Source organism: Ictidomys tridecemlineatus, chromosome 2, assembly GCF_052094955.1.
Source record: "Ictidomys tridecemlineatus isolate mIctTri1 chromosome 2, mIctTri1.hap1, whole genome shotgun sequence".
In the NCBI taxonomy this organism is placed as follows: domain Eukaryota; kingdom Metazoa; phylum Chordata; class Mammalia; order Rodentia; family Sciuridae; genus Ictidomys; species Ictidomys tridecemlineatus.
The window spans coordinates 136,821,893-136,838,450 of NC_135478.1; the positions used below are offsets into that span (position 1 = coordinate 136,821,893).

The 16,558-nt window shown below is 40.7% G+C and overlaps 1 protein-coding gene across 5 annotated transcripts in view; it reads right to left on the reverse strand.

Annotated features, from left to right (window-relative positions):
• Positions 1-586: 586 nt before the first annotated feature.
• Pou6f2 (POU class 6 homeobox 2) overlaps positions 587-16,558 on the reverse strand; it is a 453,088-nt gene continuing 437,116 nt past the window's right edge. For 4 of the 5 annotated variants that reach the window (XM_040291851.2, XM_021722292.3, XM_021722290.3 and 1 more), the window contains 3 exons: positions 14,881-15,049; positions 5,082-5,250; positions 587-1,596 (listed from right to left, as the gene is read on the reverse strand). In XM_040291851.2, coding sequence (XP_040147785.2) covers positions 1,092-1,596; positions 5,082-5,250; positions 14,881-15,049 — 843 coding nt within the window. In that variant the 3' untranslated portion in view covers positions 587-1,091. The remainder of the gene's footprint in view (positions 1,597-5,081; positions 5,251-14,880; positions 15,050-16,558) is intronic. The other variant, XM_021722291.3, reaches the window with a different exon arrangement.

Consider the following 16,558-nt stretch of genomic DNA (forward strand, 5'->3'; position numbering starts at 1 on the left):
CCTAGTTATTCTGGAGTCTCTCCTACATTTCAGTAGGATCTCAGTGGAAAAGACACGGTTCTTCCCCACTTCTGGGGCCTTCCAGCAGACCCCCAGAGACCTTGGAGATGGAGAAATGGAGGAAGAAAGGGAAATGCGAGCTCCATTTTCTTTTCTCAAACCCACAAGTCATAGTGAGAAGAAAGCAACAAATGCTTTGGCACACGATCCAGGATGCCCCCCTTAAACAAACAAACAAAGGAACATAAAAACACCCAGAAAAAAAAAAGTCCCTACCTCCCCTCCCGAAAAACAAACCGATAGTGAGCCTCACAGAATGGCTTCAACAATGGTACCCACCCCGTTGGTGGAGACAATAAATGGGAAAGATGGGAGAAATCAGGCTTCCTACTTTTCTGTTAGTACAAATGTAAAAATCCGTTAACACAACTTTACACGCAGAGAAGAGTAGACAACGATCGCGCGTTTGCAATGCCTTGTTTCTGACTTTGGTTAATAGGTTTCATAGTGAATCAGCACTTGGTACCTGAAAGGATGTAGCCCTCCTCCAGGTGGCAGGCTTGTATTCGCTTTGAACAGATACAAGTTTTTGTTGTTTTTTTTTTTTTTTTTGGTTTAGTTTTGTTTTTCTTTTTTTCCTTAAAACGTGTTCACATTTTCATAATACACAGCAAAAAGTATGTGGTTATTTGGTTTGTTTTAAAAAACTGGCTTGGGGGGGGGGGGAGACAGGTGGGGGATGGGAACTATCCTACCACACACACCTTCCGTGTGGTGTATTCTTTGTTTAAAAATTTTCAAAAAATTTTCTTTTTTTTTTTTCTTTTTTGGAAAACCAATGGACACATAGAAACCATTCTGTCCACTTGGTAGTTTTCTTAGTCTTTTACATACAATGGTGATGGTGACTGGGGTGCTGTTAAATTTAATTTTGATTTTCTTTCATCTTCATCTTTTTCCTTTCTTATCTTTTTTTTTCCTTTTCTTTTCTTTTTTTTTTCTTTTTCTTTTCTTTCTTTTTTTTGGTGGAGTCCCAAAGGTGGGGTTTCGTTTCTGTGGATTTTTGCCTCTGATTATGGGTGGACGTCTCTTTAGGAGTTTTCTCCCAGAGAGTCTGTTAGGGGTTCCAGAGGGACTGCTGTGGTGGGCTCGTGCTGTTTTAAGCGTTTAATTGTATTCTTCAGGGCTTGCCTCTTATTGCAGAACCAAACTCTAACTACTTCTCGGTCATAGTTCAGCTTCTCAGCAATTTCGGTCATTTCCTGCCCAGAGGGGTGTGTGTTCTTCTCAAAGTGGGCATTGAGGATCTCAAGGGCCTGGGGTGTGAAGGAGGTGCGCCGCTTGCGCTTTTTGGACGGTTCACTCCCGATAAACTCGGTCAGGTTCTGCATACCTGCTCGATGGCGGGCCTCAGCCTCAGCCATCCACCGCTCAAGCACCGGCTTGATCTTCTGGGCACTTTTAGGGGTGATGTCCAGCTTTTCAAACCTGGCAGGATACAAAAGGCCAGGGTTCAGTTTGGCTGTCAGACTGCTAGCTATAGTGTTCTCTTGGGCTTCCTGTGGTAGGAAAAAGTGGCTTCTCAGGATGGTGTGTCTGGGGGGAGAATTGAGAAAGAACAGTCTTACACTGAGTCCTCTGCCAGGGTGGGCTTCCTGCCTGCCTGCCTGACTGCCTGGCAGGGCGAATTCACTCCAGATTAACAGCCAGCAGCAAGGTAGCCAGCCCCACCCAAGCCAGCGCCCACCCTCCCAGCGTGCTCCATGCCAGTGCATGCAAACCACACGCCGCGCACACAGACTAGGGCCAGGGAGAAGCAGAGACCGCAGGACACCCGCGCCAGCACAAGGGGAACACAAACAACTCCCAGGCTTCCCTCTAGACTCTGAGATCTAAGCTTCTGTTTCAGTTGCACCAGCTTGTCTTCCCCAATCTCAGGCAAAAATTAATCCTACGAAGTGACATCCAGAAAAACAGTTGTCATGTCTTTCATTTAAAATGATTATGATTTACATTTGGTTTTCTTTAAATTCTTCCCAGTTATCTGGGTTATGAAAATATTATAGCTATTAGCATAGTTATGACAACTGGGGTAAGTTCTTTTTTATGGCTCTATTTTTTTTTATTGTTCTTTTGTGTCTCATTTTAACTTCTCTCTTGCCCCTGCCCCCCCCCCCCCACTCTTTGGTAACAATTTTCACCATATGTAAGTTAACAACATGCCCCCTTTCCAGGTAAAATATAGCCCAGTTGCTACTTTACAGTTCTGGCTCAAACAGCTGGACACATTGTAATTACTATGGAATACCCCATCCTGGATGTGCTAAGGCCACCTCATGCCTTCCAATCACTGTCCAGCGTAATGGTGTTCTTTTGCACCAGGGTATCAAGCTGTGTTTAATGTGCGATATCTGCAAACTGTACTTGAATGATATCATTTTCTGTAAATGAGGTCTTCTATATGTCAATTGCCATCAGCAATTCTTTGCTACATTGACTTTAAAAAATATGAAGCATCCTGAACAAAATTATATAGAGTGTTTTAAGAGGTCATCCTGGTACCAAATCCATACTCACTCTCAATGAAAAACAAAAAAGTACCAGTTCTTCTTATTCATTTGTTTGTTGATTCTAAATCCAAATTCACAACCCTGCAGTATTAACAACTTAGGGTACATAGAATTCCCCTGTCTTTTAAAGTGTTCTATGCTGTTGAGATACAACAGTCTGACTGCAGAGTGCACCTTATTATAACAGTCTGTTCTCATAGAGCTGAAATGAACCTGCCTTAGTCACAACATGTTTTATGAGGATGCTTGCAAAATGACAATAAAGGATAGGCTTCCCTTATGTGCCATAATCTCATTTTTGGCAATATATTTTTAGATCTCTTACATTATGACAGCAGCACAAATAGTATCAAATTTTAATGCAATTTCCATGGCATTCCCTTCCCTGAAAAATTCAAGAACGTATTTATTTTTGAAAAAATCAAACTTCCCTGTACAGGTCAAGGAGGGAAGAAGTATATTTGTTTTCAATACAAAGTGAACTAAGTATTTAGCATCGTGTAATGAGCTTGTCACTGGTGACAAACAGCTCCCATTGTTGATAATCAGCCATATACTTCATTTTGGCCTTATTTACCAGTTAACCATAAAAGCCCAAAGCTTGAACTCTTGATAGCATTACAATAAGCTTTACTGCATCATGGCACCAGGGGGATGGAGCTTGTGACAGGAATGTTCAGTGTATTGGAGGCATCTTATTTTCTGTGCTTCTGATAAGGAGGGACTAGAGGTAGCACCTGGGAGTCACTGCAGCTAATTAGGCAGAAATGTTGCCTGAATGTGCAGGCTCTGGTGCACATCCCTTCCACCCTTTGAATTCACTGAAATTGTTCCAGTGTAAGATCTTGATTTTTTTCAAGACTTTTCTTTATTTGTTCTTGGTAGCTCCTAAAATGACCTCACTGAGAAACAGGAGGCTGAAGCTGGAGAAAGGTATCTGACCTGCCCTGTACAATACTAAAAATTGCGAAGGTTTCTGCATTCCAGTTTTTTTTTTTTTTTTTGTGTGTGTGTGTGTGTGTGAGTGTGAGTGTATGTGTGTGTGCTCTGCTCTTGGAAGACTTTAGAAATCAGCATATTTGATTGGGAATGCCCAGGAAACACTAGGTGTGTGAGTTCAAACATTAGACAGCACTTTAATCAATAAAAGGAAATCACATTTTAGGGCTAAAAATAAGCCAAAGAAGAATTTAGCAACAATAGCAAATTGGCAACAACTTGAAAACCTGTGGCTGCCTTTATCATAAGGCTGTCAAGATGAAACAAAATTAATGTTTCCCAACAGGGAGCAACAGTATTCATATCATTGATGCTGCTTGTTAGTGTTGATGCTTCTGTACATGTTGTTTGGAATAACATATACAAGCCTTGAAACAAATTTCCCAGCAGTAGTATCCTTGTATAGACTGAATAAAGGTTATTTTCTACAGGGAGGTATCTTATAAGAAAAAACAGTAGGGGAGACCATAGAAGTGAGAGGATCCTATGGTGCTTTTTGTATTTAACAACAATCAATGGGTTTTATGGAAAATCATTGAGCAAAATGTGAGCTGCAAGCTACTACCCCATACTGATGTTATTTATAACCTTAGTCTTAAACTGCAGGAAAAGTACACTTCCGTCCTTTGGGGAATACATTAAAAGTATAAAGAGCAGATAAAAAGACAGCATTTCATGGATCACCAAGAACAAAATCCACTTAAATGAGTTTAGAGTTGGTTTCTTGGCTTTTCCTGATGGAGGAGGACTCATAAGGCATTGCCCAAGAGGAAAAAGCTCTTACCGAAGTGCCTTTGTTACCTCATGCATAAACATGGGATTAGTGCAACACACACATGCATGCATGGGGTCTGCTTCTGACGACTTAACCCAGATCAACTTGAACACAACCAAGGCTGGATTCTGCCATTTATTTATTTATTTATTTTTGGTGGGGGATGGGCACCATCAGGCCAGATTCTTACTACCCTTTTCTGAGCCATTTAAAGCAGCTGCTGCTTCTTCTTCTTTTTTTTTTTTTTTTAAATGTGCTTTAAAAGATATGTCTAGGAAGGCAAGTAAACAAATTCCTTCAAGGTCACAAGATGGTTAAAAAATATATTTTTAAAAGATGTATATTTTCTTGGAAAATCCTGATAACCACCTCTAGACAGAAGTTGTGGCAGCTTTACAACATTTGCTCAGGATACTCTGCGCAGACAGGAGTCAGTGGCTCTCATGCACTGGAGCAAGGGCCCAGAAGGAAGGCTCCTGGGCTGGGGTAGTATATTTTCAATGAGACCGCCTTGGAAGTTCTTTGTGAGTTGACAGGAGTTATTAAGCCAGAACCCCTCCAATCTGCTTTAGCATACTTATTTGCATCAACAGCACCAATCCCAACATATAACTACCCCAAACTTTGTTCCCACACTCTGCCCCTCCAGCTTTGCCCACCCGGAGATGAAAAGCTGAGCCGCAAGGGCAAGGGGCCCAGGCCGGCCAGGACAGGTGACAACATGCGGCGCGGGTTACCTGCAGATGGCCGACTGGCTGTACGCGGGGCCCTCTGTAGCACTGAGAGCTTGTCCCACCTGAGTCTGGGTCAGGCCAAGGGACAGGCGCCGGATTTTAAAAGCTTTGGCAAATTCTCGAATCTCTTCCAGATTAACCCCATCCACCTCACCCGCTGCGGTTTGAGGATCTGTGGAGATGTTTTTAAAAATAGGATCAATACGTCAACACGCAACCGAGTAATATCTGTTTGTTAGGGTATATAAGAAAGTGGCTCTAACAGCAGAATGGTGGGGAATCCAACATCCCAGAATGTTTTCTTTGTCTCCCAAACTCAACTCATTACACCTCTACAAATCATCCTTCGTGATGTTTTTATCCTGGATAAAGCCACATCCGGCTCACACTGCCACTTCCACCACACAGAAACATGTTTCTTAGGGATTAATAAATAATAGTGCAGGGAGGCATTTACTAGGGTGATTGTAACTCCATTTAGCCCATAAATATGTTCAAATATTGTGCAAAAAATATAGACATGTAAAGGTTTCCATTTGAAGTGTCTTAATTGGGATCTTTAAGTGCTAAAAATTGCCCTTGAAGAAAATAGTATTTTGTGTTTTTCCTTTACCTGGTCGCCATGCAGCCAGGCTAACAGATGATAATGTTGCCTAATTTCTTACATTCACATTAGCCCCTCAGAAAAGCATGCTTATGAAGCTGTGAGAATAATATTATCTTTTTTTCCCCCATAGCAGTTTACTGACACAGCTGCCTTTGTCCCCTGAAAGGGCACATAATAAAAAATGTCTACCACAGGAAGGCTCCTTTGGTGCAGGATAACGCGGTCAATTTAGGACTTATCAAGGGAAATGACACAACAGCTGGAGAATGAAACTTTTCCCCCCCTGGCTACTGATCCCTGGATAAATGAAAGCATACACCAAGCTGGAGACAGCATGGGTTGGGGATGGTGGAAGATTTCAAAGTGCTGCTCAATCCTGCCTGTAGCGAAGCCATTCTCCCTGTGAGCTGTCTCTATTGTTCTTCACCTCATTCCTCGGACTTAGGTGAAAAGTTTCTCTCTTCCTTTTTCTGCACAATAACCCATCAATTTCAGTAAATTTAAGTTCTTGTCAAAGGACTGTGGTAGACTATATTATGCTTCTGTGTTCAGGTGTATAGACACTCCAGTTGTTAGAAAAAGAAACAAACATTTGCATCCCAAGTGACAATTTTTAAAGGACTTTTAGGTAAATATGTTAATATCTGTGGGAGTGGGAGAGGGGGTTGGAGCTTTGTGTATAAATTCTCCTCAGTACTGGGAAGGGATCCTATCAGCCAGTGGAAAATGGTCTCTGTGAATAGAATCTGTAATACAGCTATACATTACACCTTCATCTTTATATTTAAAAAAAGAATTCTGGCCAGGTGTGGCAGGAACCTATAGTCCCAGCTACTTGGAAGGCTGAGGCAGGAGGATCACTTGAGCCCAGGATTTCAGGGCCAGCCTATGCAACATAGTGAGACCCTGTTTCTTAAAAAAAAAAAAAAAAAAAAAAAAAAAAGGAGTCTAGTGGAATTTTCATTTCACTAGTCTTAAATTCATTGTGGGGAGATGGAAAAGTAGTATAGCCACTGCAATTGGTCTGTATTTTTCAAAGTGACTGCTAGGGTTCCTGAGTGGAGAGAGGAATCAAATGTTAGAAACATTTCCAGCCCCTCTAGAGTTGATAGTCTTTTGGGGATTGAGGTTCAATACTACTGCATCAGAAACAAGCAGAGAAGAATCTGAAATTAGTGGTGAGACACCCACTTAAGGTGTGCAGAGAAGGGAAAGGAGACAAGGGGGAGGAGTCATCTGGTCTTACCCATGAGTAGCATTTAGAGAATGGAGAGACCTTATTCTGGTCAGTGGGAATAGGGTGCTGCTGGACACAGTAAGGTTGATTGGTTGGTTGGTTGGTTGGTGGAGTACGAGCTCACTTGGTGGGTACTTGAGTGTAACAAATTTAGACTTTTTGTATATGGGCAGGGGTCCAGGATTTTGCCTATAAAACTGGTTGGGTTGTTAGGATGAATTAAAATCCTACTTTTTCTTCCAAAATTTCCTCCAGAAGTATGGCCAATATTTAGTTAATGAGGACATCCACTAAGTCATTTTTGGGTCATCCCCAGTGGAGATTGTCCTCTGGATCTTGGATTCCACCCTCACAGTAGCATGGAGTGACTTCCAAGTTTCACTAAGGATTCTAGGAGGTAGAGGGGGTCACATTCATGTGCACAGCAGCCTTGAGCCCCATTTCTTATTTCTTCATTAAAAAATCCCTAGAAGCAAGAGTTGGAAATGAACAGCATGAAAATAAACCCATTTTTCTAGTACTTGCAAATTTTTTGAATTACTTGCCAATATTTAAACTTTGATTTCTAAAGAAAAATCTGGATTTTCCATGTTCTTTTGGCTGCACTGGATTTCCATTTACAGTTGGTAATGCTCACACTGCCAGGACTGATTCTCATTGCCTCTTTAGCCCCTCAGTGTCCTCATCTCCATCCTTCTTCACACCTGCTACCTGCCCAGAATATGTTGTGACCCCACATTTAGAACATGCATCCCATGGTGGGTTCTGGGGAGGAGGTAGAAGGAGTCTTAGCTAGTGCAATGGCTGTGACTCCCCAAAGGACCACAGTACATAAACAGAAGAAAGGAGAAAGGAGGGTTATTAGGATAAAAAAAGTTTACAAAGCTTCCTTGCAGGGGTAGTGGGGCAATAATAACATAGCAATCGAGGAACCTTGATTTAGAACAGAGAGGGTCAGTTGGTATAGAACTGGTACAGTGTGGGAAAGGCCTGTACAGTCAGGAAAGAGAAGAGAGGGGCTTGACAGCTCTATAAGGGTAGATAGTGGAGGTTCAGAAATTAAAAAAAAAAAAAAAAGGCAGAGGGAAGCCAGAAACTTTCCTTGTAACAGCATGGCTTTTAGGAAGGTGGTTTTCTTACTTTGGCAAGCATAAGAGCCACCTGGTGGGCTGGGGTTGTGGCTCAGTGGTAGAGCGCTTGCTTAGCATGTGTGAGGCACTGGGTTCAATTCTTGGTACCACATAAAACTAAATAAATAAAATAAAGGTATTGGGTCTAACTACAAGAAAAAATGTTTTAAAAAGCCACCTAGTGGGGTTCAGGATGCATTTTTAACAGGTCCTATATACAGGTGTCAGTAGATGACAGGGATCTGCTGACTCACTTGAAGAAATCTTTCTCTGGTTTGCAAGGTCAGGGTGTGGCATCCTCTTGGTGCCATTGTTTCTCCTAACCCTTAACTGTTACTGTTGAGCAGGTTTCACTGAAGTCCTGCTCTCTCACCTGTCTAGGACTGATAGGCCAGACAGGTCAGGTGAGGGGGATTCCTGAGTAGGGGTTCCTTGCTCCTTCCTTCCGACTCCCTGCCACACCTGGCAAGTGGCAAAGATCTGTGAGTCAGCTGGCTGGGAGTATCAATGAAGTCTGTGGTCAGGGAGAGATTTTGTCTCTGAGCAAAGCTAAACAGTCCTTGTGGGAAATAAACTTTCTGCTTTTATTGGCCCCATCTCTAGATCAACTAGAATCCGTTGAGGTGCCTAGCCCATGAGGGACTGGTATTTAATCTGAAAGGATTTCTCTGGACTGCTTCAGACCCAGGGCCTGTGCTGCCACCAGACTAAGCAGTGCACTGCAGGACCAGTTTATGATTTGGGTAGCCATTTTATGTAAATGCATCCTATCATCTTTCTTCTCTTCCCCTGCTGCCTTTATTGTTTATGTCTTTGTTATTGGTTCTTTGTGACTTGGAACTAATTTCTTTAATTGTGTAGGTTGCTTTTTTTGCAAGATGGTGGACAATAAGAAGAGAAGGAAAAGAAAAGTTGTGGATTCTGAGCTCTCTGTGCCTTGAGCAGTCTTCTGTGGATGATCCAACATTTACTGTGAAGTTCAAGGAGAAGTGGGCACCTGAGCCGTGAGCCATGAGGCTCCAACAAACATTTATTATATCAGGAAGCTGAATTCCTTCTTCCTCCTTTCACACATTTCCCACTCTTGCCTTTTCTCCTGATTTAACTTAGGTGATAAGATAGGAATTCTTGTGAAATTTATACAGGGTGATCGTCTGCTGACAAACTCTCCAAGAGGGGAAACTCAGCATCTCTTTGTGCAATTTGTTGATTGCTGGAGATGAGTTGCTTAGCCTTCTTCAAATTATGTTCCTACCCATAAAACTTGGATGGCAAAATGTATTATATAGGTTGCCCCATGGATTCCAAGACTATAGAAATCTTTCCATCCAAAGAAAGTGTCCACCCTTGTACAAATATTTGCTTTATCTTGATGATAACATGTGGGACTTGTGCTCACACATTGGAAGGATTCCTTAGCTGGTGTGTACATGTTTGGAACTAATAAAAAGACTGATACTATTATTTCTTTTATCTCAAAAGTTGTCTTAAACACTTGAGGTTGTTTCACTCTTGGAACAGTTCCCCTTTCTTAAGGGATAAATGCCTTTCTGTTTGAGGAGGGGAAATAACAGGTGAATATGGCCATTGGAGGCTTCCCTGGAATATTACTTAAGCTCTCAGCCTTGCTCATAGTTTGACATTCCATGCTAGGATAGACCATCCTGGGTTTCTCTCTTCCATTTTCCTGGCTCTGGGCAGGTTGAGTTACTTTTAAGATGACTCTGAGGTCACCTTGATTGGGATAGCTGGAACTCTCAGATCCCCCACAAGGCAGATTTGGCACCTTTTATTAGGTCTAGTGCAAGTTGGTCTAGAGTTTCTCTGGACTGGGGAGGAAGTGTGCCTTTTATAGAAGTTTGCTTCAGATTAAGTCAGTCCAATATATTAAACACAGGCCCAGAAGCAATAGCTGTGATGGCCCTGAGTTTGTAAAGAGGTTAACTGGGTTGGAGATTTAGGATAAACTGGACTTGAAAATTGGCAATGACTCAAAAGTATAATGATGATGTTTCCTATATTAAATCTGGAATGCATGGACTAAAAAGTAAAGAGTTTTTTTTTAAATGAAGACTAAATGTAAAGCATGTGAAAACAAACCTGTTTTGTTGAATCTAGTGCATGGTCACTGGGCTCATATCCAGCTGAGTGTTCAGGATGCACCAGGATAGATCATTTTTGGTGGTGGTAGTTTTGCTTTTTAAATTTAGCTCCTTCCTGCTGTTAGCCTGGGTACCTGTGTAAGGGGTTGCTAAATAGGCTGAATAGTCACCAATGCATCAACATCATCTATCTATGACCACTTTCTGTGACCACTCATTATAGGAGTAATATGTATGCATCTTTAAAGAAGCTGCCAGAAGTCTTATCAAAATATCTTATGTAAATACCCATCTGCTTTTTAGAGCTACTCTCACAGCAAATAATGGAAATACTTACCAAATATTTCTGAAAAAAAATAAGAAATCATTTGGGAATGTGCAAAGCAGTTTGAGAGAACGGCAAGCTTGCGATATGTTGACTTTACTGGGTTGTGGAAAAAGGAATGAATTATGAATCAGGAGTTTCACTATGCTGCAAGCTCTCACCATCTTTATGTCATGGTTTTTGTTTTTCTGGAGCTAGCTTCTGTTTTTTTGCTGTCCAAGGATCAAACTTACAAGCCACAGGCTTAGAAAAATTATATTAACTTGTATTAGACAAAGGGGAATGAAGGGAAGGGGAGGGAATAGGAGAGACAGTAGAATGAATTGGACACAACTTTCTTATGTTCATATATTAATACATGACCAGTGAAACTCCATGTCATGTACAACCTCAAGAAGGGAAATTTATACTCCATGTATGTACGATATGTCAAAATACACTCTACTAGTGAAGCAGGTGGCATCACTATACCAGACCTTACACTATACTACAGAGCAATAGTAATAAAAATGGCATGGTATTGGCACCAAAATAGAGTTGTAGACCAATGGTACAGAATAGAGGACACAGAGACAAATACACATATATACAGTTATGTCATATTAGACCAAAACATATATTGGAAAAAAGCTAGTCTCCTCAACAAATGGTGCTGGGAAAACTGGAAATCCAAATGCAGCAAAATGAAATTAAGACCCTATCTCTCACCATACACAAAACTCAACTCAAAGTGGGTCAAGGACCTAGAAATTAAATCAGAGACACTATTCCTAACAAAAGAAAAAGTAGTCCCAAATCTTCATCCTGTCAGATTAGGCCCCAACTTCCTTAATAAGACTCCTATAGTGCAAGAAATAAAATCAAGAATCAATAAATGGGATGGATTCGAACTAAAAAGCTTCTTTGCAGCAAAAGAAACAATCTATGAGGTGAATAGAGAGCCTACAGAATGGGAGCAAATTTTTACCACATACACATCAGATAGAGCACTAATCTCTAAGGTATATAAAGAACTCAAAAATCTTAACTAAAGAAAAATAATCCAATCAATAAATGGGCTGAGGAACCAAACAGACACTTCTCAGAAGATGATATACAATCAATCAACAATATATGAAAAAATGTTCAACATCTTCAGCAATTAGAGAAATGCAAATCAAAACTACTTTAAGATTTCATATCACGCCAGTCAAAATGGCAGCTATTAAGAATACAAACAACAATAAGTGTTGGCTAGGATGTGGGGAGAAAGACACACTCATACATTGCTCTTGGGACTGCAAATTGATGCAACCAATATGGAAATCAGTATGGGGATTCCTTGGAAAACTTGGAATGGAACCACCATTTGATTCAGCTATCGCACTCCTCAGTCTATACCCAAAAGACTTAAAAAATAGCATACTACAGGGACATAGCCATGTCAATGTTTATAGAAGCACAATAGCTAAATTGTGGAACCAACCTAGATGCCCTTCAGTAGATGAATGGATAAAAAAACTGTGGCATATATACACAATGGAATATTACTCAGTATTAAAAAGAGAATAAAATCATGGCATTTGCAGGTACATGAATGGAGTGGGACAATATTATGCTAAGTGAAATAAGCCAATCCCCCAAAACCAAAGGCTGAATGTTTTCTCTGATGTGTGGATCATGATCCATAAGGGGGATGGAGGGAGCATGGGAGGAATAGATGAACATTAGATAGGACAAAGAGGAGGGAGGGGAAGGGAAGGGGCATGGTGGTAGGAAAGATGGTGGAATGAGATGGACATCATTACCCTAAATACATGTATGAAGATATGAATGGTATGACTCTACTTTGTGTATAACCAGAGACATGAAAAATTGTGCTCTATATGTGTACTATGAATTGAAATGCATTTTGCTGTCATGTATAACAAATTAGAATAAATATAAATAATTTTTAAAAATACACTCTCCTGTCATGTATATCTAAAAAGAACAAATTTTAAAAAGTATATTAACAAATCACCAACTCTTCCCCCCCAAACAAAAACCAGCACATAATCAAAACCCAAACCCAAACCCACCTTTTTAAAAAATAGTAAAGTTAATAAATGTTCCAACATTTGTTTGAGTTTTCTTCTATACTTTGTGAACATCCAGCTAACAGAAATTATATCTACCTCTGATAATTATGAAGACTAAGCATATTTTAACAGAGACCAAGGTGCATAGGTTTCATGATGTCCTAACAAGAATACTTATTTGGTAATTTGAGCTCAGATGTGGTGGTCTTTGCATATGAAGATCCTGTTTTCATTGATAAGGTATTAATTTGGCATTCCTTTGCCTGGAGTCGATAAGAAATTTGCATGATTTTTTTTTTTTGGCATATGGTAGGTTGGTGAATGCTAGGATGAGAGTCTTTGACAATGACACAGAGTACTCATTGACTATGATAGTTGAAGGTTCTATGATAATGCAAAATAATATGCAACATATTTTTGGTCTTTGTTCCTGGTTCTTGGTTCCTCCTAAGACTCATAATTTCTTAACTACTAGGGGTGCTAGGAGCATCTTTTGTTCTAACATTTAGACTTTGTAGTTCCTGATGCAAAGCTCTAAATCCCTGGGAATTTCTTTGGTGGCAGGAGCATCTTTTGTTCTAATGAGGTAACTGTTGGTTGGATCCTGATAGGTTCAAGATGGGGTTTAATCATCAGAAAGACCAAGTTATGATGAAAATTTGGGGGAGAGGGGCTGGAGATTGAGTTAATAACCAAAGATGCCTGTGTGATGAAACCTTTTATAAAAATTCATAAACTACAGGATTCAGAGAGGTTCTGAATTGATGAACACATCCATGTACTGGGAAGGTAGCATACCCCAACTCCATGGGGACAGAAGTTCCTGCACTCAGGATCCTTTCAGACCTCACCTTGTGTACTTCATCTACAACTTTGATCATATCCATTATAATGAACTGGTAAGCATGTTTCCTCAAATTCTATGAGTCATTATATCAAAATATTGAACCAGAGGGATATGGTCCATAAATAACTAGATCAGACATACATTCTACCATTCATTCTATTGATGGGTTTTGAGACAGAAGATCAACAACTAAACAACAAGCTCAATATCTATTGTAATAAGTTTAGCAATGGGTTTGTGCCAAGTCTGACTCCCAGTGGTACTGCCAGACACTCTCATGCAGAGAAGACTCTAGAGGTAGTATGGGCTCCTAATTCAGGCTCTGAGTATAAGTTTAGAGTTTTTTTCTTCACTAGTATATGATGAAGAAGCCTCTCTACCTCAGGTCTTCATATTTCAGATCACTCACTATTTACTTAGAACTTAGATGTTTCGCTGGCCACCAGGCAATTGAAATCCCATCTGGCTTATTAAGTAGCTCTGTTACTGAAAAAGCATCTTTCTGGTCTAAATCACCTATATAATTGAATATATATTATTATTTTCTTTTTTGGAGAGGCTACTTTGCATTACCAGATTTGTCCCACGGCATGTGAGGATCCTATTGATTCTGTTATAACAGGTCATTCTTGACCCTTGACCAAGCACAGATACTCACTTGCATGTAGTCTTACTTTATGGCACAGTTGCCTTTATAACACTATAGCCCTTTAATCCCATAACTGCTGGATTTTTTGTTCCTGGTAAATTGCAATCTGTGTACGTGTTCTTTGCTTTATGTATAAGTAAAAATTGTACTAAAGGTGAATAAATGACATTTAAGGAGACCATTACCCCATTCATCTTAACGTACTTCTATTTGCATGTGAGAAATATGCTGTCTTCACCTGGGGACAAATACCATTTCTAAAAATTTTATATATAGTACCCAACTCAAGGAGGGAGACTTGCAGGCTTGTTTTATTTTATGAATGGTTGTTCAGAGATTTCCCATTTGATTCCAGCCCATGCAGCTTCTGCCACATGCCACTGGAGGCGGCTCATTGTGCACACACACCCACCCGCCCACAGGCACGCTCTCTTTTATTTCCTCTGACACCTACAAACAGAACGGCAGGAGACTTCAAACACACAGAAAAGCAGCTTGACCCTCCGGCTGAGTGCCTGTTGTTGGTTATTTCAGTTCTGAGCTTTGTGGCTCATGCCCTGCAAGCTGATCAGTTTCTACCTGCTGGAGGGACAAGACTGACTCAGCACATCAGGAGACCTTAGGATGGAGCCTGGCCCCCGAAGCACTAATCTAGGGGTGCTCTGGGGGCCTGATGCCCACCATCTGGCCCTGGGCAAGGACTACATTTTAATAATGGGCAGGAGAGAGAGAGAGAGAGAGAGAGAGAGAGAGAGAGAGAGAGAGAGAGAGAGAGAGAGAGAGAGATTGCAAATAAGCCAGAAGAAAGCAACCATGATTTAAACCGAGCCAGAAAGGATACTTACTGCTGACTAACTGGCCCACGCTCAAAGCTGACGAAGAGGAGGATGAGGAGGAAGAAGAGGAAGCCTGTCGGACGGGACTTTGAGACATGGATGCTTGGCCGTGAGCCAGGTGCAGAAGATTGCCTTGGGCAGCTGCTTGACCCACTGACGTCTGGGAGGGTTGGTGGAGCTACACGAGGAATTGTAAAAAAAAAAAAAAATACACAAATGAATGGAAAATTAGGGGGTAAAATGCCAGAAACAGAAGTTTCACTGGGCTTGAATCATTTTATTTCCAAGAATATACAGTCTTCTTCTTAGGAGGAGCACAGGACTTGCAACCACAGGCAGGATTTAAAAAAAATTTTTATATAATATGTTGCTGCTTGCCTGACAGGTATTTTGTTAGTAATTCTAAATATATTATTAATTCCATATTTGGCTTGCTCGAGCACCCAATTTTCTATACTCCTCAGCCATGGCATATGGCTGGACTCTTCCTGTTTCTACAATTGCAGCACACTTGACAGGCTTCTCAAGTATGTATGTATAAAACGTAACACAATTAATTCAAAATGCAAAACTTGAACTTAAAGATGTGGCCATGCCCTATCATTTTGTCTCAGGGAGCTGGTAATTAGAGGAAAATTCTAACTTAGGCTGAGCATATATGGAAAGTTTCTGCTCTCCCAGATCCCAGAGTCTGAATGGATTACTGTGGGGTTGATAAAATGCTCTTTGATGTTGTATAGAAAATTAATAGAGAATTGTGGGAGTCAAGATGAAAATATTCCATAACACCCACAGCTCTCAGTTGTTCCTTTCTTATGTTTTGCCAGCCACTGTATTGGGGACATTCCTGCCCTCTCTCATTTAATTCTCACATCAGCCTGTGGTATTGGTACAATTTTAACCCCTCACCTACAAACAGGAAGCTGAGGCACAGAGGGGTTAAAGGATTTTATAGGTTCATCCAATTGGTGCCATATGTCTATAGGCATATGAAGTCTGGTCCTAGGGTCTGAGCTAATACAACGTCACAAGAAAGAATTAATTTTAATTTTTAATATTTTGTGTGCATCAAGAAAGGCTGTCTTTATATTTGTATATTCATTATTCCTTTACTGGTTATTGCAGGACTATTGCTATGAAGAATAAGAGTGGCTCAGCTCAGGAGAAGAAGGAAAAGAGGAAAGGAAGATGATTGCAAGTTCTAGGGCCACTTGGAGAGATCCCTCTCCATCCTGCATTGTTCTTATAAAAACATTGCACTAGGGCAGTCCAGGACTCTAAGCAGGTGGGTAAGTGGCCTTAGCAGTGGTCACCTTTGTTGAGTGGATACATGTTGACTTTTTGGTTAATAAAGTGCTCTTAGATTCATCATCACACTCACAGAGGTGCAGCAAGGTTTTTATGAAAGGTGGCCAGCCTGGGAGCAGAATTAGCTGAGGCCCTGAACTTTAGCAGCAGGGCCACCCACAAAATAGACACCAATCTTGGATCATTTTCTGTGTATCTAAAAGCCAGCCTGGGTGGTTCAATTTCACATTTATTACTGCTTTCCCACTGTGCGTGCTCATTATTTCATTGAGTTTCATTGAGATATAATTCACACATAATAAAATACACCCATTTCAAACATAAGTTTCATGAGTTTTGTCAAATGAATGTACCTGTGAAATCTCAACAATCAAGACAG